Source organism: Lissotriton vulgaris, chromosome 1_1 (assembly GCF_964263255.1).
Source record: "Lissotriton vulgaris chromosome 1_1, aLisVul1.2, whole genome shotgun sequence".
In the NCBI taxonomy this organism is placed as follows: domain Eukaryota; kingdom Metazoa; phylum Chordata; class Amphibia; order Caudata; family Salamandridae; genus Lissotriton; species Lissotriton vulgaris.
This window is the reverse complement of record NC_141685.1, coordinates 1,381,871,231-1,381,895,314: the sequence shown is the minus strand read 5'-3', so window position 1 is coordinate 1,381,895,314 and position 24,084 is coordinate 1,381,871,231. Positions and strand designations below refer to the sequence as shown.

The 24,084-nt window shown below is 43.8% G+C and overlaps 1 protein-coding gene across 1 annotated transcript in view; it reads left to right on the top strand.

Moving 5' to 3' along the window:
• ASB15 (ankyrin repeat and SOCS box containing 15) overlaps window positions 1-8,709 on the top strand; it is a 178,886-nt gene extending 170,177 nt beyond the window's left edge. The window contains 1 exon segment of the mRNA XM_086929604.1: window positions 8,222-8,709. Coding sequence (XP_086785730.1) covers window positions 8,222-8,394 — 173 coding nt within the window. The 3' untranslated portion in view covers window positions 8,395-8,709.
• Window positions 8,710-24,084: the final 15,375 nt, after the last annotated feature.

The following is a 24,084-nucleotide window of genomic DNA, read 5'->3' as shown; positions in this document are numbered from 1 at the left end:
ATCATCAGTGATGTGATCAGTAATGTCAAATGAGATGTCATCAGTGATGTCACCAGTGATGTCATTTGAGATGTCATCAGTGATGTCATCAGTGATGTCATTTGCGATGTCATCAGTGATGTCACTGACCATGTCATGAATGATGTAATATGTGACATCATTAGCAGTGGATTGCGGGTCCGCGATATATAGTTAGTGCAACTAACTATATATGGAATTTCAATGGTTTTGTGCGAATAAAATAAGGTTTTGTAAATGCTAATCCCTAACTATATATGGTCTATAACCTATGGTTTTTTCAGTGAATTTTCAAGGTTTTGTAAATGCAAATTCCTAACTATATATGGTCTATAACCTATGGTTTTTTCAATGAATTTCATTGGTTTTTTAAAAGCTAATATCTATAGCTGTAAAATATATTCTTTATTACGTGACGTATCACGTAGCCCGTGAGACGCCTCATGATGCATCGCATAACCGTGACGTATCGTCTCTGCAGCGCAAACAAAACCCGTAACGTAAGCGCGCCAGAGCACGCTTAAAGATATATATATATATATATATATATATATTTTTAACCTTAAGTAGACAAAATCCACACGTGCACATATCACAAACGTTCAAAAAACACAATATGTCGGACTCCCGTTACGCTGCCGGTTAGCTGCCCGGTTAACGTACCGGGAAGTACCTTTACCGCGAAAAATCGCAATTTTTTTTTCTTTTGCCCCGCGGGGAACTTTAATAGCCCCCTCATCAATCCTAGGGGTTCAGGAGGGGTCTACCTTACCCCTTTCCTTCATTTACACCTTTTTTTTTCCACCTCTTGTCTCTCGATCCCACAGAGAGACAAGATGGCGGCCGCTCCAGACTGTTTACAATGTTAACAGCCAATCAGCTTCTCCTCAGACTCCCGTTACACTGCCGGTTAGCTTCCCGGTTAGCTGCCCGGTTCGCGTACCAAGACGCGTCTCTACGGCGAAAAAATCGGAATTTTTTGGGCCCCGCGTGGCTCTATAATATCCCCCTCATCAATCCTAGGGGGTCAGAAGGGGTCTACCTTGCCCCCTTTCCTTCATTTCCCCCTTTGTTTTGGCCTCCTCTTGTCTCTCGATCCTACCGAGAGACAAGATGGCGGCCGCTCCGGACTGTTTACAATGTTGACAGCCAATCCGCTACTCCTCAGACTCCCGTTACACTGCCGGTTAGCTTCCCGGTTAGCTACCCCGTTAGCTGCCCGGTTCGCGTACCAAGACGCGTCTCTACGGCGAAAAAATCGGAATTATTTATTTTTTTTTTTTTGGGCCCCGCGTGGCTCTATAATATCCCCCTCATCAATCCTAGGGGGTCAGGAGGACTCTACCTTGCCCCCTTTCCTTCATTTCCCCCTTTGTTTTGGCCTCCTCTTGTCTCTCGATCCTACCGAGAGACAAGATGGCGGCCGCTCCGGACTGTTTAGAATGTTGACAGACACCGGAGAGCCAATCAGCTTCGCATCGCAAAGTTCCGTTACGCGAAAAGTACGCGAACCGGAGCGCTGCCCGGAGCGCTGTTACAGATATATATCTTTTTTTGAACGTTAATTTCTCAAAATCCACTGGAGCACATATATTGAGACCTAGCAAAGGCACATCGGGCTAACAGTCCCTACAATTTTGCCAAGTTTCGTGCAAATCCATTCAGCCGTTCGAGCTAAAAGTGAGGCCAACCGCCCTATGGAAAAATGAATGGGAAAAACGCGTTTTGGGACCCCCCTTTTTTCTCGGCCCCCCCTTGACGACCCCCCCCCCCCCCCCAAATTTTCAGGGGCTGCTCAGAAACAAAATGTGCCATTTTCCTGAAAATTTCAGCCGATTCCGTCCCCAAACGCCAAAGTTATTAGACATAGAATTTTCAAAAGTCCCATAGAGAAAAAATCCTAACTATATATACCTACTGGCTATCGCCAGTAGGTTATATATATATATATATATATATATATATATATATATATATATATATATATATATATATATATATATATATATATGTGTGTGTGTGTGCTCAAGTGTCTGTGTCTTTATACTTAATACTGTGCGGAGCAGGGCTAAAACGCAAGCGCAAGTGGGCAGACGTGAAGGTATTGGCAGAAAAATGTAGTGCTTATAAGAAACTACTGCTAATGCGTGGGTGAGTCTGAATACATGAGCGTCCACACAAATGTAAGTGACATAACACATGTAGTTTTAAAGTGCACCTTCATGCAAAATAGCTGTATTTTTATAGGTAAATATTGTGCTAATTTTATCTACCTCGGAAGGATGAACACCTTAGTGGGCCCTCTAGCATCTGAACCTGCGGCCATGAGGTCAAACACAGGTTTCTAAAGTGGATGCATAAGTCCCCTGAGTCAACAGTCCCAGACTGTATGTAAGTTGTTTAAAGAAATGTGTGACAATATTCTCGCCAATCTAATGCAGTGATAGTCAGAGCAGGCTGGTCAGCACTAACATTAACAAGCATTTGCAATGCAATACGTCTCGCATTTGAGAGAGTTTGAACTATTTGCATTGTAAATGACAATGCATTTTGTTTGTGTTTTGAAAAGCTGCAAGCGGTGCGTAAACACGCACTTTGTACTTCTAGTCCTTGCTTATGAGAAGCAAGGGTGGCAGTAAAAGAAGCACAGTTATTGGCAGCCTTGCATCTTGTAAGCAATGACTATAAGTACAAAGTGCGCCCTCGCAGGTTTTCAAAACGCACAAATAAAATGAATTGTCATTTGCAAAGCCAGTAGCTCAAACTCTTGCAAATGCGAGACCTATTGCATTGCAAATGCTTTTTTTTTTACTGGAAGTGCGATAACTTGGTGTGAATACCTCAGCTTGAGGCTCAAAGGCTTTGTTCAGCTTGGCCGCAAGTGTGTTATGTGTGGAGGTGTTCTTCAAACATGGAGGCGCTACGATCACAGGTTCTAAGCAGGTTGGGTTGTTTGTCTGGCACTTGCTCGAAGAATTCTTTGTTAGAAGATCACAGCTGCTAGAACACAAACTAATATACTCTAAAAGGTTTCTCAGTTTGACCACATGTCGGCATCTGCGTCACTGTGTTCACCCCCGCCCTTCGGTTCAAGCCCTCTAATCTCCCTCTGCACGCCCCGTTCTTCCTAACCAACCAGTAAGTGCACGTCACTGTCTTGCTTCATTATTTCTTTCTTTTCCTCCACCTAAAACAAAAAAAACTACCCGCTTTTTTTCCGCCCTCCTCGCTACAAAGTCTGCGTGGAACAAGGGCCGCATTGTGCGTTTTGGTCTAGCTGGTCCGACTTATGCTGCCAGCCTTTTGACTTTGTCAATGCATTAGCTTTCTCAATGCATGTTGGTTTTTGTAAAACTTTGTTTGAGACTAACAGTTACCTTAACCCCTTTTCATGGCGCCCTACTGAAAACAAATGCTCTTTTCATCCGTTTATAGCAGTTGTGTAAGGCTAAATGACAAGACTTAATATAACAGCCAGGATAATGTGCTGCATAGGTAAATACTTTTAAGATCCTAAAGGCGAGACCGTTGCATTGCAAATGCTTGTTAGATTTAGCACTGATTCCAATATTGTCCCCTCTCTGTAAAGTTGTTCTTTAGCAGTGCAGAATTGGGTTAGACTTGCTATTTCCCTGCTTAAAACTGATAGAGAGAAAATTGAAATTCTCGTCACTGGTGGCAATACCAACATCTGGCAGTCTTCCTTCTGGCCTGCAGATTTTAGCAGCTAAAGAAATTAAGGGTCTTATTTACAAGGCTGTGAAAAGCCACGCGAAGTGGCTTTGCGAAGCCTTGTAAACATGGACCAGCACACAGCACCACCGCAGCGTCAAAATAAGTGACGCTCCAGTGGCTCTAGGGGCTTGTAAATATGGCCCTAAGTATCACACTTGATGCTCCCCTCTCCTCCAGATGAAGAATACATTGTTCCCTGTCATCTCGTGCTGCATGATGCCTGTGTATCCCATGCAGCCTCCAACTTGGACCAATAACTTTATGTACCTGCACTGGCTCATGACTGCAATGCTGTAATAGTCCTATCCATGCATAAGTGCTTCACTGCTGAATCAGCTGCATACTATTTGAAACGAGGGAGACAAACTGGTAACATGGGCCTCCTGTTCGAGTCATGCCAAGCCCACCCTACATTGGCTTCCTGTTCATTAACCTAGTTGTTCTGCATAGTCCATCATTCTCTTTATGGTAACACCCTTGAATGTAACTCTAGCAGAATAACAAAACATTTCCCCACGAGAAGCCTCAGTTCAGCTGCCTCAGTTCTCATTTATATAAAATAATAGTTACATTAAAAAACAAAAGGAGTGATGCTGATCAAAACTGCACTTCTTTCTACTAGGTGACTCTTGTTTCAGTAATTCATTCTTGAAATATTATACTCGTTCTTCAGGGGACTATTGTACATTTACCCATAATGCTTTGCACCACCTAGCTGTGATGATTTTCATGTTAAATTACACAGACTCACCACAGTGTGAGAAGGTTCCCGTTTCACAAGGTGATTTTTTTTGGTGAAATGTTACAAATGTAAAAATGATTTCAAATGCCTTGAATGAGTTCAGCATGCGTAATTAAATGTGCTTTTAGGTGCCTTGATTTAGTCCATTAAGTTGTAAGTATAGGGAATAATACAAATTACACGCTTCTGCTGAAATTAGAAGGAATTATATGAATTGTGATACTGAACATCCTTTGCTAACTTTAGAGGTTCTTCTAGTAATATTCAGAGGTAGTGCAGTCTTGCCACCGGCACCAGAGACCACCCGGCACAATTTCTTCTCAATTCAGAGGGCACGCAGACAACTAACTGTAGTAGGCCACCCTTTCCGCTCATTTTAGGGGGCTCTCCAGTAATGACCGGAGTTTTCTGCCCATTTCAGAAGGATATTTAATATCGCCTCGTGGCACCACAGCCTTGTGCAGCTGGCAGCATAAGGATGATGGAAAGGATAATGAAGTCACTGTTAGGGTCAGATAGGGAGGCTTGTAAAATCATCAGCATAATCCCTATGGGACTCATTAAAAGGTCTTCCTTAGAACCCGAGGTAACTCGACAAACCCCGGTTCCTGATACCAAGGCTATGGACAGCTCCAGGGAGCAGAGTAACCAAGGATTACAAGTGGGGCCTTTATAAATGGGAAATGACCTGGGTAAATATTACTTCCGGCCACCGTTCCTCAGTACTTTCTCATTTTCCCATGGCATTTCACCCCCGAGTTCAACTGCTAAAATCAGCCAAAATCTCTTGGCGAAACGCACAGATCTGTGTTTTTACTATAAATCTCTGAATCCTGTTTCCAGCCCCAACCAAAATTCCAGCATCTTCATCAAACAGCAATATTGGAATTTTCAGTTTCCAAAGTCTGTAAATGTTGAGGTTTATTCCTTCCCTCCCTCCAGCGCTGAGCCCACACAACACCACTCCTCAGAGAGCTCCTCTGCCTTCCCAGCCAAAAGGGCTGCCAGTTCAAACTTCTCACACATGCGTTCAAATCACAACACAACATGGGACCTGCATACCTCAATCACTGGCTTCACTTACACCGACCCACTTGAGAACTTCACTCATCATCACTCTCACTTCCACACACACACACACACACACACACACACACACACCCGCATCTACAGACACAGAATGGGAGGTCGGCCAAGCCACCAAATCCTGGAGCGACCTCCCTTAACACACCAGGGCTTTCTCCTCGTGTCTAGAATTCTTCAAGAAGCTGAAGACCTGGCGTAGCAATTAGTCTACTTGGGGTATCATCGAGACTGCCTATACTCAGGCCCAGCCTCACCACATGCCTACTCTCACCTACTCGGTGCCTGGTTACCCTCATAGGTGACAAGCAGCACTCTATAAATCCACCTTCCATTCCATTCTATTCCAGGTAGGCATCACCACTGTTCAAGCAAACAGTAAAAGTAAGGGAGTTTAAAACGCACCCTTAGCACACGCCTGCCATAACTTGGAATACACTTGGCAGGGTCTAAGTAATAGTCTGTCGATATCAGCCTTACAGAGCTTCCATTACGATACAACCAGGTATCATTTTTTCTGGAAAAGTAAGTTTTTGGAATATGCTCACAGGGCTCTTTAGTACCTATCCAGGTCTGCAGTGACAGATCTTATATCTCACTACATAATGACCAGTAATTGTCCATGACCTATACAGGACCCAAATTAAAAACCATCACTATGGCTATTAGGTGTGGGGAAGGGACAAACACATTCTTCATGTGGGACACTAGGAAGATTTCAGGATATAACGGTGACAGTGCAGACTTGTGGGGCTGGTGCAGAATCTGACACTTGAAGGTCTGTTTCAGAAAAGGTGAGATTTCACGGAACAATGGTGTCTTTGGAAGACGAGGACGTGTGGCGAGGAAAAGTCTTACCCACTTTACCTGTGGGAAAATTGAAAGTCTTGAAGACCTGATGGGTCCTCTGCAGCCCAGTAATTCTTGGATAGCGCCAGACCATTCAGTGTGATATTATGTATCTGATTTGTGTAACAATTCACGTCACCATCAGGGTCTCTCAAAATGGCTAGGGGAGACATGAAGGATGAAAAAGATGAATAGAGAAGAAAGGAGGAAACAAGAAATTGAAACTTAGGAAGGAGTCTTAATGATGGATTGGTCTTCGGTAAATCGCTTGGAGCTGATATACCTATAGTCATCTCTTGTTTATAAATAAGGATTTGTATGGACTGACATTAAATTCAGGCTGGCATATATCTTTTCCATGCTGTCTGGACAAGGCTGAAATTATCTTTCACACAGATGTTGAGTAGAGGCTGTGTTTTGAAGAGATCCAGCATCACCACCCAAGTTTATCAATGAAACATAGACCAGATGAGGCAGTCAATCAAGAACTTAAAAGCGCATGCAGTAAGCAAGAGAGTCCTGGAAATGTTGGATGTGGGTCATATGCATGCCGGTTGTTAGGTCTGAATCTATAAAGACAAATAAAAGTATGTTACTACTAGGTGATGCAAATCAGAGTATTCTTTAACACTCCCCTAAAACATCTCCTTACCAGTTATGATAAAGGAATTAGCTGTCAAAGTTGCAGCAGAACTGGCTGAATAAATATCCAACTGTAGTAGATCCAGTTAAAACAATGCAGAGTGGTTAAGGAGCAGGTGGGAGGTGGGAACATGGCTCTCACTGGGAATTGACTCACACTGGCTATAGGTAACTAAGTGAAGTCTTACACAGGGAATAGATTATTAAGTTTTGCTCAGAGAACATGTAAGAATGTCTTCCACTGGACAAAGATCACAGAGGTGCCCTACTGCTGCTCACAGCATACGGTTGACTCTTGCACTTGATTTGCCGAACAATACCACAGCATGGTGATAGTCTTTGTTGCACTTGGGTTGGATAGTGGGAATAGTTGTATGCATGAACAGAAAACTAATCCCCAATGGTAATCTAAGGTTCAGTTATGCAACCAGTCTACAGTGAGTTTTGTGGAAAAACACAGCGCCGTTGACCAGTCATATACAAGTAAACTAAATGAGGAGCTGTCAGTGAGCTACTTGATAGAATAACCATTGTGAAGTACTGTCTCCTAACAAACAAGTGTTTTCATACTGAAGGATGGTAAAAATGCCCCAGTTGTGATTTTGTACTTCTATGCCTCCTTGTAAATAATGACCCTTCTGTTCTGAGAATTCTCATGTTGGTCGGACCCTCTGCCAGCTAAGAAGAATTTTTGCCACACAACCATGGGTCCACATACTCTTACATGGGTGTATGTGATAAAGTGCATAGAGTGATATACACAATATTTCGTGCATCGCTTGTGCCCATGCCACTCCCACCCATGGACACAAAGAGGTGGTGCCGCACATGGCACTCATGGCTCGCCTTAAAAAATGATAAGCCTGACTTTGTGTCTGAGAATGTCCTTTGGTACTTTGTCAAATTATTGAACCTGTCCATACATGTGTCGTAGAGGTCCACAATGTGAATGAGATAATAAGTCAGTATGAGAAAGTAAGAAAATACAGATATATAACATGCAATCCATTTCACCTATGCATGGAGTGGCCTTTGAAGTATTGATTTAAATTCCTTAGTCTCGTCTCATGACCCATGCAAATTTGAACCCCTGATTCAGTTTTACTTGGTGTCACCATTTGTATGATATTTTATCTAATTTTTTTTCTTTAGAGAACCCCCGGACATTGCAGCATTTGTGCCGGCTGAAGATACGCAGACTCATAGGTCTTAGGAGGCTCCAGCGACCTATTTTAATGGAGAAGCTACCACTACCTCCAGTTCTTAAAGGCTATATATTGTACAAAGAGTATGATTAATATGGAAGGGGTCTTGAATTTTATTGAAACAATGCATTCACATTTTATCCAATTGACCGCACTCCTCAGTTAAATCTGGCGGAGTGAGGTCAAGGGGTTCAAAAGTGCAATTAAAGTCTCCCGCCACTAATACAGGAGCATTATCTGAGAATTGGGACAGAGCGTGGTCTATAATGCGGATCATGTTGGTGTCCTCGGAGCACCGCACCACCCTGTTATATACATTAAAAATCGTAATTTTCCAACTACTGTAAAGAATCAGCTGAAATGCTAATATATCTTGCGATTCAGCATGGAAGAGCTTGAATTTGGACCCTAGTGCAGTTTTGACCCAGACTGCTAAGCCTCCTGAGGGTCTACCCAGTTCTTTCCTAGTAGCATTAATGCCATAGGCAGAAACAACACGTTTGTGTGGAGTATACAAACTCCAGGTTTCCTGAAATAAAATCACGCCATGGGAGTCCACGAAGGAACACCCTTCTGTGTCAGACAGTAACTTGGAAATCCCTACCACATTCCAGGCAAGAAACTTTTTAGAGAATGATCAGCGGATTTCCCCCCCCTTCTGCAATACCAGGAGAGATGGCAGCCGTGCACCTGCTTGTGTCAGTGGCGGTTGACTCACAATAGGCCTCAAGTGTGGATGCCAGACCTGGGGACTGTGGGGCTTCTGTTAGAGGCGTGTTTAGTGATGGTCCTAGAGGCCCAATAATGGTGGTGTCTGGGGTCATGTGGAAAGTCCTGCTAGGGCGGTTCTGGGGAACACGAGGTCTGGTCTTGCTGGTGGTCTGTATCTAATGGAAATGAGGGAATTCACAGGGGGGGATCGTGCAGGAGTCGCCCAACAGTAATCTAGTAACCATATCCTTATGTAAGAAACTGATTTCGATCGTATCCCATGGTGACCCTGGGTCGGGTGGACCTAAACCAGAGAATGACCTTGTTTTTGAGTGAGTCCTGATCTTCGTATTCAACCGTCAAGAGTTTGGAAACCTCTGTGAGGTAAACCACAGCTTTATTACCATGTTCAATGGATCTGGTAAAGACACCATCCACACTGCCCCCTTTCCCAATACCCTCCCGTGATCTAGCTTAGAGGTGCACCCTTCAACCAGTATGACCTCTCCTCTATCTATGATCTTACGCCCACCCCTACCTTGGCCAGCACCTCGCGGATTTCCTTTAGTTGAATTAAATGTATCACTGAAGTGGTGATCCCTAGTGTAGTTGGGGGTTGGGTGAGTAAGCCTGGTTAGGGCAATATTATGTGATTGTCTGGCATTACCGCGCCTATGGGGTCCCGGGCACCTACCTTCAACTCCCTTTATAGCCGTAGACGGGAGAGCTATCGGAGTCTCTTATGAAGCCACCTTCCCACAATTTATCCTCCCTGTTAAACTAATAACCTCCACTCTAAGTGCGACAAACTCATCTCTCAATGACTCGATTAGTGATTTCAGTGCCTGTATCTCGCTTGCGGGATTTTACAAATTTCATCAGGGTCAACTATCCCAACCCCTAGCGTCATAGCTTCCTCATTTCCAAGAACATCAAATCTATTATGACACTCAACTTGTGTGACATACAGTGCGACAGGAGAGTCCCTTGACCCATTACTTGATATGGAGGCGGCTGGACTGGGCCCCTGGTCAAGGGATCTTTTGACCAGGCCCTTACTCCGCCCTTTAGTATGTTTTTCTGAACATCTGTGGAATTAGCTTTGCAGGTTGTTTTGCTAGTGGCGGTTCGGGGGAGATGGTAATTAAGGCTCCAAGATTATTGTTAGGGTTTGTGGGATTACCTGGCCAGGAGGAAGGGCAGGGTGAGCCAGAATGGGCTAATTCATGACATTCTGTCAGATTTTACTCCATTATGTCCATTGTCTCATGACAAATAGCTCCAGAGGACCTTTTTGGGGCGATCCATACCCTGAGCCCTGTCCTGGCCTTTTCTTTTACCCATCTATCAGAGACCCCTCAATACCTCTATTTAGCCCAAAGGCCCTAGAAAGTGCTGTTTGAGAGGAACACACAACCACCCTCACACTACCCACACACGGATGCTTAATGTCCCAATACTAAGTTTAAATTGTCACTGGGAGATGTAGAGGCACACATTAACAGTAAAAAATGAGGCCAAGACCAAGTTACGGTACCTTCTCCAGCAAGGGGCATCAAACATTCTGCGACATCTGTTGTAGAGGGAGAGTTAGTTGACAGAGAACAGCTTAAAACAGCAGTGAAAGTGGGTGGCCCCACACAGCCTCACCCTGGCACTGACGGAGATGCAGATCTTGGAGATATCTGCATGTTAAAACACAATTCCACTTTGTATAGTTGTTTTTCCTAAGACATGGTGGACCACACAGACACTCAATGCACATATTACCACAGTCCACCTTTTGTGATTATTTTCGTTCTTTTCCATCGTCCATTGATTTTCTCAATGTCTGGACATGAGATATCTCCAAGATATAGTGGACATAAACATTTGGGATATAAATGACGCATAGAATATGGCGGCCGAAAATAATTGTGTTTTGACATCAAAATGGCCTAGTCCATCAGGTATAGACTTAATGAGACTTAATGTTAGGTTACTGTCTTTAGTCTTATTTTTCTTAGACCGTATATGCTTGTCCTTCTGACTCCCTCGAAGTGGCATAACTCTCTGACCCCTGAACTAGATACTGCCATCAAACTCAAGACGTCATGTATGTATGCTTACTAGTACTTGTAATGTTAGATCTGCTTTACATGCTTTACATACGGTATGTGAATTGTCCTTACTCTGAGTGTTTTGCTTTTGTAACTGTATATCCTGTATATCTTGTATTGTGCCACATTACTACACTTTTCTTATTTGAATAAGGAGTCACCAATGTATGTACGTTCATTCTTTGCATTTTATTTATTTTTCTTTTCTTGCTAATTTACTTTATTTTCCTTACTCAATAAAAATTATTTGAACACGAAAAAATGACCTAGTCCTTCTATGACGCTGTGATGTGAATTGCCAGTAAGAGCACATGTTAATTTTGAAATGTTTTCTTTTTTTAGCGCAATCATTGAGAAAGGCATTATAGCCGAAACGCGTATGAGTGCTACTATTAAAGAATGGAGAATATACCCTGTGAGTGCCTAGTGTTTTGCACATGAGTTTGATATATATCAAATAATGCGGCACTCTGGAGTCAAGTCTGGATAATTTTATTCAGCAACACTCAACCAACACGTTTCAGCCCTCTCACGGCTAGTGAGTCCTTTTTCTAATACACCATATCTACCCGAATGGCCTTGATATGGCATTATGGGATCTGTAGTGAATGACAACTTATATTTACATTATTTACAAAAAAGGACATACTACTGTTACGAGTTTTCACAGTGGAGGATTCCACTTATTTGCATTGTACCATGATATAGTATCATGCGACATAACAAAAATAATAAAAAATATATTAAAGTGCAATTGTGTGCCTTTGAGAACTCTTCCTAATTGTTCCCACTCACTATTGTCTGTATGTATAGTACATTTACTGTCACGCAGCAAGTAGTTAAGATGCAAGCAGTCTCAGTGTCAACTTACACCCATCTCAGTGTATTGCTTCTTGCTGTTGTATGTTGTATAGTACGACTGTATTGGCTCTGTTTCTCTGTTTTGATGTAGTATCCAGTCCAAGAGCAATGGCTGAGTCAGTATTATTGTTTCATCGCTGTTCCTATTTCTTTGGGAGGATCCTTTGTTGGTTCCGTTTCCTATTCTAGATGTATAAAAAGTTCTTCGTCATTGGTCATCCCCCTCGGGATCTTTGTCCTGAGCCTGATGATGTAGCGAGATTCTAATTGGCGGAGCTTTTTCATTCTATTCCCTCCACGTTCATCTGATGTATGGCGTGGATGCCATAGTAGCTCATTGCTCTCCAGTCTCCTTTTTGACATCACAGCATGTGTTTGGCAGTTGCATAAGTCACATCCCTGTCTTTCACTGCTCGGATATGCTCCAATTTGCATTTCTTTAATGTGCAAATTGTGCTGCCAATGTATTTGATCCGCAGTTGCACTCAATAATGTAAATTACATATTGCGCTGTGCAGGTTATTCTTTGGTTCAACATTATTGTATTCCCATTAGGCTCCATGATGGTTCGCATATTTTTTCCGATTTTGCATGTTTTACATGAGTTACATTTCGTGAAGCTGTTCTGTTGTTCCGTTAGCCAATTCGTTTCCTGTTGTTTTTTTAAATGGCCTTTGACCAACACGTCTTTGAGGAACTTCGTTTTTCTATATGTAACTACAGGTTTCGATTTTAAGAGTTGCCCTATGTCTGTCTTTTGCAATGAGGTGCCAATATTTTTGATCTTGCTCATGATCTTTCCACTATTTTTGCTGTAGGTTGTTGTAAATCTTGGTACTTGTTGTTCTTCCTTGTGTTCTGTCTTTTTAGGAATTAATGTCTTCTCTATAGGTTTTTTGTCAATTCTTTTCTTGCTTTTGTTCAATGTTATCTCTCTTTACCCCCTAGACTTGAGTCTTTCCATGGTTTCTTTAATGTTCTCTTCTGCATCATTAGGTTTAGAGCAATTCCGTTTCATCCGCATAAATTCCCCATAGAGGTTGCTGTCAATTAATGGTTTGGGGAGAAAGCTTGTCCCGTGTAGGATACTATTTGTGGCTGTCTTTATTCTGTAGAGTGTGTAGTGTATTTTGTCATTCTCGATGTATATCAAAGTATCAAGGTTATCTCAGTTTTTCTTGTGTTACAGGTAAAAGATAATCCAATTTGGTTTTCATTCAATCTTTGATAATACATATGGGATTCTTGTTCAGTGCCATTCCATATTAAAAACAGATTGTCTATATAAGTCACACGAAGAGACAATAGGTCTCCCAGGTGGGTGATGAGTGTTATGTATTTTGGGCAAGAAAAATATTGTTGGAATTACCGGGAAGTCTTTAATAGGAAATTTCAATTCATCATCACTGATCAGGTTTTCATTATGCCATTTTGTTAATTTTTCTTTTTTTAAAATTATTTTTATTGCCAACAAGAGATCAAACCAAAAAGTAAAAATACACAAAAAAAAATCTAGTAAGAAAAGAATAAAGCCTAACATAAGAAACATTTTTTTACAAATAAGTGATTGATACCAGCATTTTAGTTTGTTACAAAATACATGAATAAATCATAAAAAGATTCTAATTCTCTAAGTAATCTTTAAGTACACCCCATATCGATATTCCAATCTTTTTTTTCCTTGTCCCTTTTAGAACATATAAATTCCATTCTAGTTCAAATATATTAAATAATTTCCTTTTCCAGAATTCAAAAGCGGGTGCTTCAGGTTGTAGCCATTCAGTAGCTATACATAATCTAGCGACTATCATTGCTACAAATAAGAAGTGTTTATATTTAGACAAGTCTGTATTTTCATTAATAGATTGAGTCCTTCCTATTAACATCAAAGCCGGAGATATTTTTAAAGGATAGTGAATAATTTCAGATATGAACTTTTCTATATTTGATATGAAAGAGTTCAATTTAGAACATTCGTAGAAGATATGAAGTAAATCAGCTTCTTCTCCTCCACACCTGAAGCATTTTCCATCATATTGTGGACCCCATGAAGACATTCGCTTAGGTGTGTAATATAGTCTAAATACCGTTTTATATATTTGTGCCTTCATGTTGGCTGAAATACAAATGTCTTTTTGCATAAGAATAGTATCTAGAATATTCAGTTCATTGTCTTCCAGCTGGGTTTGCCAATATGTGTTGTATTTATTCAAATCATCTTGTTTATACTCCAACAATAATTGATAAATCTGCCCTATCTTTCTCTTTGTTGGTATTTCCTCGATTTAGATTATTAGGTGTTAGATTAGTTACTTTCTTTAAACAAAAATCCCTAATTTGTAAATACTTAAAGAAACTAGAATGCTGAATATGATATTTATTAATCAATTCAGAAAGCTTTTTAAGTTCCATCCTTCTGATATAAGTCGCCAATTTTTACCATCCCCAGCATACTCCAATCCTTAGCCACCTGATCCCTGAAAATTGGTGGAAGAATTCTCTCTGCTGAAAATGGGGTGTAGAAAATAATTTTATCTAATTTCAATATATTTTTGGCTTTCCTCCATACTTCATATGCTGCATCAATCACCTTAAACCGTGTGTGTTTATAGTAGTTGCCTTCCAGCTCTTTCAATAAACAGCCCTTTGAATATTCTCCCAATAATAAATAAAATATTGAGGGAAACTCTGCCGGATCCTCTATTTGCTCTCCAGTCAGAAGAATTCGCATTTTCTGTAGAAAACATACATAATAGTAAAACAGAAAATCGGGGATCCCCCGCCACCCCCTCTCTCTTCCGGCAAAGTTAGCCATTTCATTGCTCTTCTGGTTTTCCCAGGTGCCCAAAAAAATTTCGTACTTAGTGTTTGTATTTTATTTATATAGTTTTGAGGAATTTGTAGAGGAATGCTACGGTAAATATATAATATTTTAGGTAGTATATTCATCTTAATAATATTGCCTCTACCAATAAAAGAAAGTTGAAATCTCGCCCATCTATCTAATGATTGTTGGATTTGTGATGTTATCCTAGTCAAGTTAGCTGTCACTATCTCCTGAGTATGTGATTTTATAGTTATTCCTAGGTATGTTACTTCTGAGACTACCCTATTATCGTTATATTGAAGATTATCTGTGCAAAGTACCTGCGTTTTTGCAGCGTTAAGTTTATAACCCGAGCTGTGTCCAAAACTGATAGCTAACTGTTCGATCTCTGATTGCTTGTCTGGGATCTGTGGTGGTAACAGCTATATCGTCCGCGTATGCAAATATTGAAAAAGGTATATTAGATACTATAAATGGTTTGATACATAATGATTCCTGTAACTTAATTAAAAAAGGATTAATAAGTAACGCAAAAAGAAGTGGAGAACAAGGGCATCCCTGTCGGGTACCTCTCGTAATAATTATTTTATCTGATTTTTGCCCCATGACTACAATTCTCGCATTAGGTGATCGATATAATACCTTAATAGCTGTTAAGAATGTATTACCAAATCCCATTCTATCCATAACTTCCCATAAGTAATCCCATTCTACGCGATCAAACGCCTTCTCGGCGTCCAGTAATATCAACGCCAAGTCTCTCTTTTCAGTTTCCGCTATATCAATTAAGGTGATCACTTTATTAATATGGGATACAGTTCCTCTTTTAGGAATGAAGCCATGTTGTTAATTTTTCATTGAGGTCTAGTGTTCTGTTGATTAAATTAGTTAGAATTTTGCAGTAGTTGGTAACATCCTCTAGTTGTCTATAGGCTTCCTGCATATCATCTTTTACATCCATCAACACAATCTTTCCTCCCTTATCCGCAGGTTTAATTATGATTTCCTTGTTTTCCATCAGTTCATTAATTGCTTCCCACTCTTTTTTACTTACATTTTCTCTTCGATTGTCATTTCTTGCATTAGATATTTTGTCAAGCTCTTCAACTATTGCCTCTCTAAACTGATCAAATATGTTTCCAGGGGGCAAGACCAGGCAGTACTTAGATTTTCTTTTAAGCCGCTTTCCACTCTTTTGTCAGTTTCAATCGTTAGATGGTCTAGTATTTGCTCCTCTGTCATCTCATCATCATTCAAATTGTACAGGAAATCAAACATATCTTTTAGATCTTGTGCTTGATCAATACTGATCGTTGGTTCCGTTTCATCCAATTGGGTGATTTCTCTTGTGTCAATGCGTGTATCTTGGCTAATTTAAGTTTCTGTACCTATTTATACAAATCAATCCTCACTTGTGTATAGTTAAAATGACTCTCTGGGCAGAAAGAAAGAACGGAAGAGATCTTCCGTGTTGCGCGCCCCTTGTTGGAGGAATGTATCATCTCCCTCCTCAATAGATCATTAGATACGGGGTACCTACCGGTTGAGCTTAAGGAGGCGCGTGTAAGACCTCTACTGAAAAAGTCTGGATCGGATCCTGCGGTGTTAAAAAATTACAGACCTATCTCCCAGCTGCCTTTTCTCTCAAAAGTTCTTGAGCAGCATGTATTAAAGTCCCTGTCCCTCTATCTGGAAACTCATCATCTACTCCATGAGAGACAAGCAGGTTTCCCAGCTCATCACAGCACTGAGTTGGTGATGCTCTCGGTGTTGGATGATCTAAGAGGCATGGCTGACTGCAAGAAACCGAGCGCCCTGATTTTGCTGGACTTATCAGCGGCTTTCGATACGGTCAGCCATGCCTTGCTTTTGGAAAGATTGAAGGACTTTGGGATTAAGGGCCTGGCCTTTCAATGGTTGCAATCATTCCTTACAGGAAGGACCCAAAAGATACAACTGGGGGATGAAACATCTGAGATAGGGATTTTAGAGTGCGGGGTGCCACAGGGGTCCGCCCTGTCCCTGCTTCTATTTAATCTCTACCTGCAACCATTGATTGCTTCTTTGGCCACCATGGGCTGTAAAGTCTTTAATTACGCGGACGACACGCAACTGCTGTTAAGTGTCGATGACACTGTGGCCGCACAACTCCAAGCCCAGAACATCTTGCGGCTTCACAGTGCAATGGATGACGAATAACCTGTTAAAAATTAACCCTGACAAGACTGAGGTACTAGTGATTCCATCCACTGCCTCACCTTGGTGTGATCTCTACTGGCCCACAGAGTTAGGCCCTGCTCCAAAACCAAGCCCGTTTGTAAAGAGCCTGGGGATCAAGCTGGATGATGATCTGTCAATGGCCCCTCAGATCTCCGCGGTTGTGGGAAGTTGCACAAACATCATTCGGCAACTGCGGAAGTTAATTCCTGTCCTCTCACAACCCATGATGCGATCAATAGTAGCGGCCACCATCATCTCCAGAATTGATTACGGTAATGCCCTTTACCTTGGCTTACCTAAAACTCTGACCAGTAGGCTTCAGGTCATAATGAATGACGCTGCCCGGTTGATCTTCAGGCTACCGAGGAGATCTAAAGCCACTCCCCTACTACAAAGTTTGCACTGGCTCCCCATTAAAGAAAGAGTGGAATTTAAGAACTTATGCACGGCCCATAGGGCAATCTATGGCAAAGCCCCAACCTACATCAAAGATCGTCTGCAACTTTATTGCCCTATGAGAACACTTCGATCTTCAGACTCCCAATTACTGGTCTGCCCTCGCTACAGGTTAGTGACCAAGGGAGGGAGAGCCTTTTCAGTGCAAGTTCCTCAGCTATCGAACAGGCTGCCGGAGGTGCTGCGCCGGGAAGGGAATCTATTACGATTCAGGAAGAGTCTAAAAACACTTCTGTTCCGCAAAAGCATGAGCACAGTATAATCTGCTATGACCTCAGCTTTCATCCTGCTAAGTTATTGTCTGTTACCATCTTTCCAGGCGCTTAGAGACCTGCAGGTGATTAGGCGCGATATAAAAACTCACTAACAATAACAATAACATTGTTTAGTACTGCCTTTTCCTCCATAGATAGTGAATATTTTGTGAGATTCACAATGAGATTGATATTTTCTACTTGCGGTTGCGCAGTGGTCTTCATGCGCTTTGCAGTCTGGTTAGGTCGAGGACAGGAAATGCTGGCTTGCCAGCTTCCGGTAGGAGATCTTATGTCTCTTAGCAGTGTAGTTTAACCCGCCTCTCTCCTCCATTGGCTGGCTTCCTAAACTGAGGCCAGCCATTGGAGGAGAGAGGCGTCCCTCGAAAGAAGCTCCGTCTCTTTCGGATTCAGGGATGTACATTTTGCTGTTCTTTCGCCAGTGACGTCATCCGTCACTCAAAACAACAAATACACGCCCCCGAACCCGAAAATGTTTCGAGCTTTGCGGCTGCCATTTTGCTGTTCGTTAAAGATGAGGTAGGAGGCAGGACAATTGGGTATTTGGCTGAGCCAGTCTAAGACGGATCAGTTGGGGAGGGGAAAATGGGTTTGGCTCTGTTAGAGCGTATGGGACGGTGTGTGTCCAGTGAATGAGTGCAGGTCTTTTGTGGACTAGGTACGTTTGTCGGGTGCTGAGATATTCTGTCATGAGTCCGGGGCCAGGGTCACAGCGGGGCAGTTGTTGGCGGTTTTGTGTAAGGCGGTGAGCAGTTTGGGATTGAATCCAGCTGGGTTTGGTACACATTCTTTTAGAATAGGGGTGGCTACTGCGGCGGCACGTTTGGGGTGGTCCTGGGATCGGATTCGGCGGATTGGTAGATGGCGGTCACGATGTTGTGAGCGGTATGTCAGGAAATAAGGGGGCCCAGGGGTAGGGAGGGTAGGTGGTTGTGGAGACCATTTTACCAGGATGTGTATTAATACCTTTTTCTTTCGTAGGTTGCCTGGGCAGACCGGGGACCAAGACTGTCACATGGATTGTGGGGCATTCCTTTGTGCACTGGGCTTCGAAATATGTGGAGCAGCAGGTGTACGGCCGTAACCTGGGACCCAATGGACTCCATCACGTGGTGCTCTGGTGGGGAAAAGGGGGGATGCGATGGGGGACACTTTTGCCCTGGCTCGCGAAGATGGTCCCACAGAGGGGATGCCCGGATTTGTTGATCGTCCACTTGGGGGGAAATGACTTGATTCAGCTGTCGGGTTTGGCGCTCTTGCAGCTGATGCAGAGGGATCTGGAGGTCATGAAGCTAAGGTTATCTGGGACCTGCATTGCTTGGACTGAATTCATTCCCAGGAGAGTATGGAGGGGTGCGATTAAGCATGGGGCAGTTGAGAAGGCCCGGAGGAAATTGAACAGGGCAATGCGGGTTTTCTGTGAAGGGAAAGACATTAAGGTGATCTCTCATCCCGGACTACGACTGGAAGAAAGGATGCTCTTTAGGGACGACGGAGTGCATCCTTTGACGCTTGGGAATGCGTATTACATGATGGAGCTGCGTGACGTAGTGAGCAAGTTATGGAATGAAGCGATCTGGTGCCGGATGGATGTGTGAGGGTGTAGAGTCGAAAGATGCATGGGAGCGACTGGGGGGGCAGGGAACCGCCCTAAAGGGGGTTCCCTGGTTGTAGGTATTTGGGAGGGGTGGGGGAGTCACTAGCGGGCGCACCCACCTCTCGTGGGGGGGATTAGTGAATGATGGGAGTGGCGACTGGTGGCATGAGAGTAGTGCCAGGATGTGTAGAGAGATTGGAGGTAAGGTTGAGGAACGGAAGATGGAATGAAAGGAGAGTATGATGATGGAGTTTGGTGTTGGGGGGAGATGTAGTTGATGTTGATTATTGTTGTGGTTTGTTGTGCAGCCTGGTCCTAATAAATGGCCTTTTGCGCTTAATCAACTAGTGTGGCCTGATTATTGCGCGATGGAGGGCCCCGGGGGAAGCGGAGACGCAGTCTAATCTTCCCCCAGGGTCTTTCGCGCAGGGAGGGGTAGGGTGGGAATACCCTGACCCCGAAGCCATGGTCTTGGTGTCCCCCAAGACACCTCCATGACATAAAATGTTTTTATTTTTAAATGTTGCAGGGAATTTGCAGTATTCACAAATTAGCTGCAAATCTTTTTTTTAAAGCAAGTGTGAGCTCCCGCACTTGCTTCTAAATAACCCCCGGTGTGCCAGGTCCACCGGTCTGTGGGTTGGGGGGCATGGTTGGGGGGGTGGGTATAAAGAATGCAGGGAGAGGGAGCACTTCCTCTTCCTGCATTCTGGCATTGCTGGGTGGGGGTAGTTAGTTTTTCTGTGGCCACCCACCCGCCCTACAAGTTATTAGGGTTTTGGGGTAGGGTTGGCAGAGTGTGCCGATTTAGGACGGGCTGCGTTTCTGGAGGTATTTGGGAGGGGTGGGGGAGTCACTAGCGGGCGCACTCACCTCTCGTGGGGGGGAGGAGTGAATGATGGGAGGGGCGACTGGTGGCATGAGTAGTGCCAGGATGTGTAGAGAGATTGGAGGTAAGGTTGAGGAACGGAAGGTGGAATGAAAGGAGAGTATGATGATGGGAGTTTGGTGTTGGGGGGGAGATGTAGTTGATGTTGATTATTGTTGTGGTTTATGTTGTGCAGCCTGGTCCTAATAAATGGCCTTTTGCGCTTAATCAACAAGTGTGGCCTGATTATTGCGCGATCACCTGCCGGGAGACTGCCGTGTAGTGGGCATCCTCCGACTCCTTCCTACGGCGCTCAACCACCGAGGTGAGCTCCTTTTCCTGTGGTTGTTAGCGAGTTCACTCGGGCGCCACCGAACAGTTAATTTTTATTCCACAATGTATCCAAAAGCTTGATGCACTCACCAGCTGGTGCTTAGCGTGGGGACCGGATCCTGGCCCTAAATTCCACATGTATTACAAATGACGGCGGCACTCCGGAGTAATTTTATTCAACAACACTCAACCCCAGCGTTTCAGCCCTCTCACAGCTTTGCTCACGGTTAGTGAGTCCTTCTCATTCACCATATATACCCATATGGCCTTGATGTGGCATTATGGGATATGGAGTGTATGACAACTTATATTAACATTATTTACAAAAAATGACATACTATTGTTACGAGTTTTCACAGTGGAGGATTACGCTTATTTTCATTGTACCATGATATATTATCATGCGACATAACAAAAAAAAGTATTAAAGTGCAATTGTGTGCCTTTGAGAACTATTCCTGATTGTTCCCACTCGCTTATTAGGAATAATTCTCAAAGGCACACAATAGCACTTTAATAATTTTTTTATTATTTTTATCTCGCTTGATACGAGAAGTTATGGTGCAAAATAAGGGTGCATTTGTAATGTTAAATCCCATAGGAACCTTTAGCCACAGCTACAGTCCGAACTGCTGAATGGACTTACACCAAATTTGGCATGGAGGTAGATGTTGGTTCAAGAAAGTGTCTTTTGCTTATTTGGTGTAAATCCCTTCAGTAGTTGTTGAGAAATGTAAGTTGAAAATTATAGTGATACATCCGGTCGACAAGCCTTTGCGAAAAAAGACAAGCTTGTGCAGGGAAATGTGCCACGCTGATTAACTACCAAAACTTCAACCAGGAAGTATTGGCAACCATCTTGGGACTCTCCCCAAAAGAAAGTGAAAACAAAAAAAAGAGGGTAGGGTGGGAATACCCTGACCCCGAAGCCATGGTCTTGGTGTCCCCCGGGACACCTCCATGGCATAAAATGCTTTTATTTTTAAATGTTGCAGGGAATTTGCAATATTCACAAATTAGCTGCAAATCTTTTTTTTAAAGCAAGTGTGAGCTCCCGCACCTCCTTCGTGCTTAAATAAATGGGACTGCCACCTCCCCAGGACACCCATACAATCATTTAGGGGGTCCGTTGAATAAAGGATGGGGGCGCACAGCCCACCTCTAGAAGCTCTACATGGCCCTGTACACCACCACCCCCCCAGGGCCAACTCCAGCAAATGTCCCGGGGTGCCCACCCCCAGGACATTGCATTTTGCCATGGCATGGCGGGAGCACCGCCCCAAGCAAGCCATAGCAAACATTGCTCTGCTCTGTGGAAGTGAGAGCATTAAAAATACTCTTGCTTCCAAGAAGCAGAGCAGAATTGCTTTTGGACAGAGGGAGATGCATGTTAGCAGCTGCCTCTGTCCAAAAGCAAAGCCGTCTCCCGCAGGAGGTGGGGAGCTGTCGGGGACCGTGGGGCCTTGAGGCTCCCCCCGTGGATCCCAAAAGATAGGCCAGGCCCTGGGGGATGGGGTCCCTGGGGCCAAAGTTGGCCCAGAGAAGGGACCATGCAGGCCGCCCTCCCCATTTAAACAAATAAATAAGTAATATCAAGGCATGGCGCTGGTGGATGGGGTAGCCGGGGCCGAGTGGCCCGCTCTTGTTTTTTTTTTTTTATTAAGGATCTAAAATGGTCCAGGAAAGTGGAGCTCTTTAAAATCTTCCTGAGCTTTCTTACACTTGTCTTTTCCTTATTTTTAATTAATCTGTTTAAAGCCTGTGCTCCAACCTGTATAAAAAGTAACTGTATCGAGATATCCTCACAACTGACTGCTTCATACCTACCAGAACTCATCTACTCTAGGTCCCCATGTAAATACCCTTTTCCGCTCATCACAAATTAAAGACCAGAATGCACACCAATATCACCTTAACCCTCCTACCTCAAAGCCCTTTGCCACAAAACATAATTCTTTACCTTCAGAATTAAAACAAATACAAAAAGGTACTCTTCCAAACTTTCCAGAGCTTTCTTATATCTGCTTTTTCCTAATTTCCAATTCATTTATCCAAGACCTGTGCACCAAGCTGAATAAAAAGTGGTCGATATCCAGATATCTTAACAACTGACTTCTTTCTATCTAATGTACCCACCAACTCTTACCCCTAACCAAATACTCCATTTGACAATCCTTATCCGCGCATCACAAATTTAAGGCCAGAGGGGTAGTAAGCGCTATATCAATGTGTTATAGCCGAACAGGGAACCAACTTTTTTGTGGCTCATCGCCCCCCTGTGCATCTGGCGGAAGCTTGCCGTCTTCTTCACCCTGACTGTTCCCTACGGTCAATGAGGTGCGTTTGGTAGTGTTTGTTCTGCTCACCTTAGGCACAGGGAGCGGAGGTGAGGCTACCACCATTGGAGGAGGGGGGGGGCGCAATGGTTCTCCATGGAGCCCCTACCAGAGGACGTAATTATTAGGCCTAGATGTAAAATTCTGCTCCGCTCGTGGAGTTTGCAGAATTCGGCAGAGAATGCGGAGTTACTGATTAACTCTGCACTTCGGCATTGGCGCCCATTTGCGCGCTTGCTGTGTCATTCTGTGGGTGCGGGGAGCGCAACAAGATTTGACAAGCACACTTCAAGAGCCGGGCAACCCTCAGCAGTCAAGGGGACTTCATGCCCCAATCAATAGTGCGTCAGGAGGCCCCTTTGCCGAGTGGTTGAGAAGGGGGGTGGGGCCTCTGACGACATATCGGCAATCTTGCTGTGGGGGACTTACTTTTGGTAACAATAGGGGTTCTTGGCCCCCAATGACCCAGCAACCAAGGAGACTACATCCCCCAACCAGTAGTGTACCAGGATGCCCCTTTGCCGAGTGGTGGGGTACTGGGGTGTGGCCTCCGATGTCTCGGCAATCCCGCTGTGGGGGACTTACTTGTTACAACAATAGGAGTTCTTGGACCCCAACAACTCTCAGCAGCCATGGGGGATTCCTCCACCAGCTAGTAGTGCGCCAGGACATCCCTTTGCAGAGTGGTTGAGAAAGGGGGTGGGCCTCCAACGGCCTCTCAGCAATCTCGCTGTGGGGGGCTTACTTGTGGCAACAATAGGAGTTCTTGGCCCCAGCGACCCTCAGGAGCCAAGGTGACTTCATCTCCCAACCAATAGTGCACCAGGAGGCCCGTTGGAGACTAGTTGAAAAAGGGGAAGGGCCTACAACAACATCTCAGCAATCCGGCTATGGGGGACTTACTTGTTGCAGCACTAGGGGTTCTTGGCCCCGAACGACTCTCAGCAGCCAAGGGGACTTAATCCCCCAATCAGTTGTGCGCCATTAGGTCCCTTTGCAGCATGGTTGAGAAAGGGGATGGGGCCTCCAACAACGTCTGAGCAAACCCACTGTGGGACACTTACTTGTGGCAACAGTAGGGGTTCTTGGTTGCCAACGACCCTCGGCACCTAAGGACTTCATCCCCCAACTAATGGTGAACCAGTAGGCCCCTCTGCAGAGTGGTTGAGAAAGGGGGCAGGCCTCTGATGACATCTCATCAATCCCACTATGGGGAACTTACTTGTC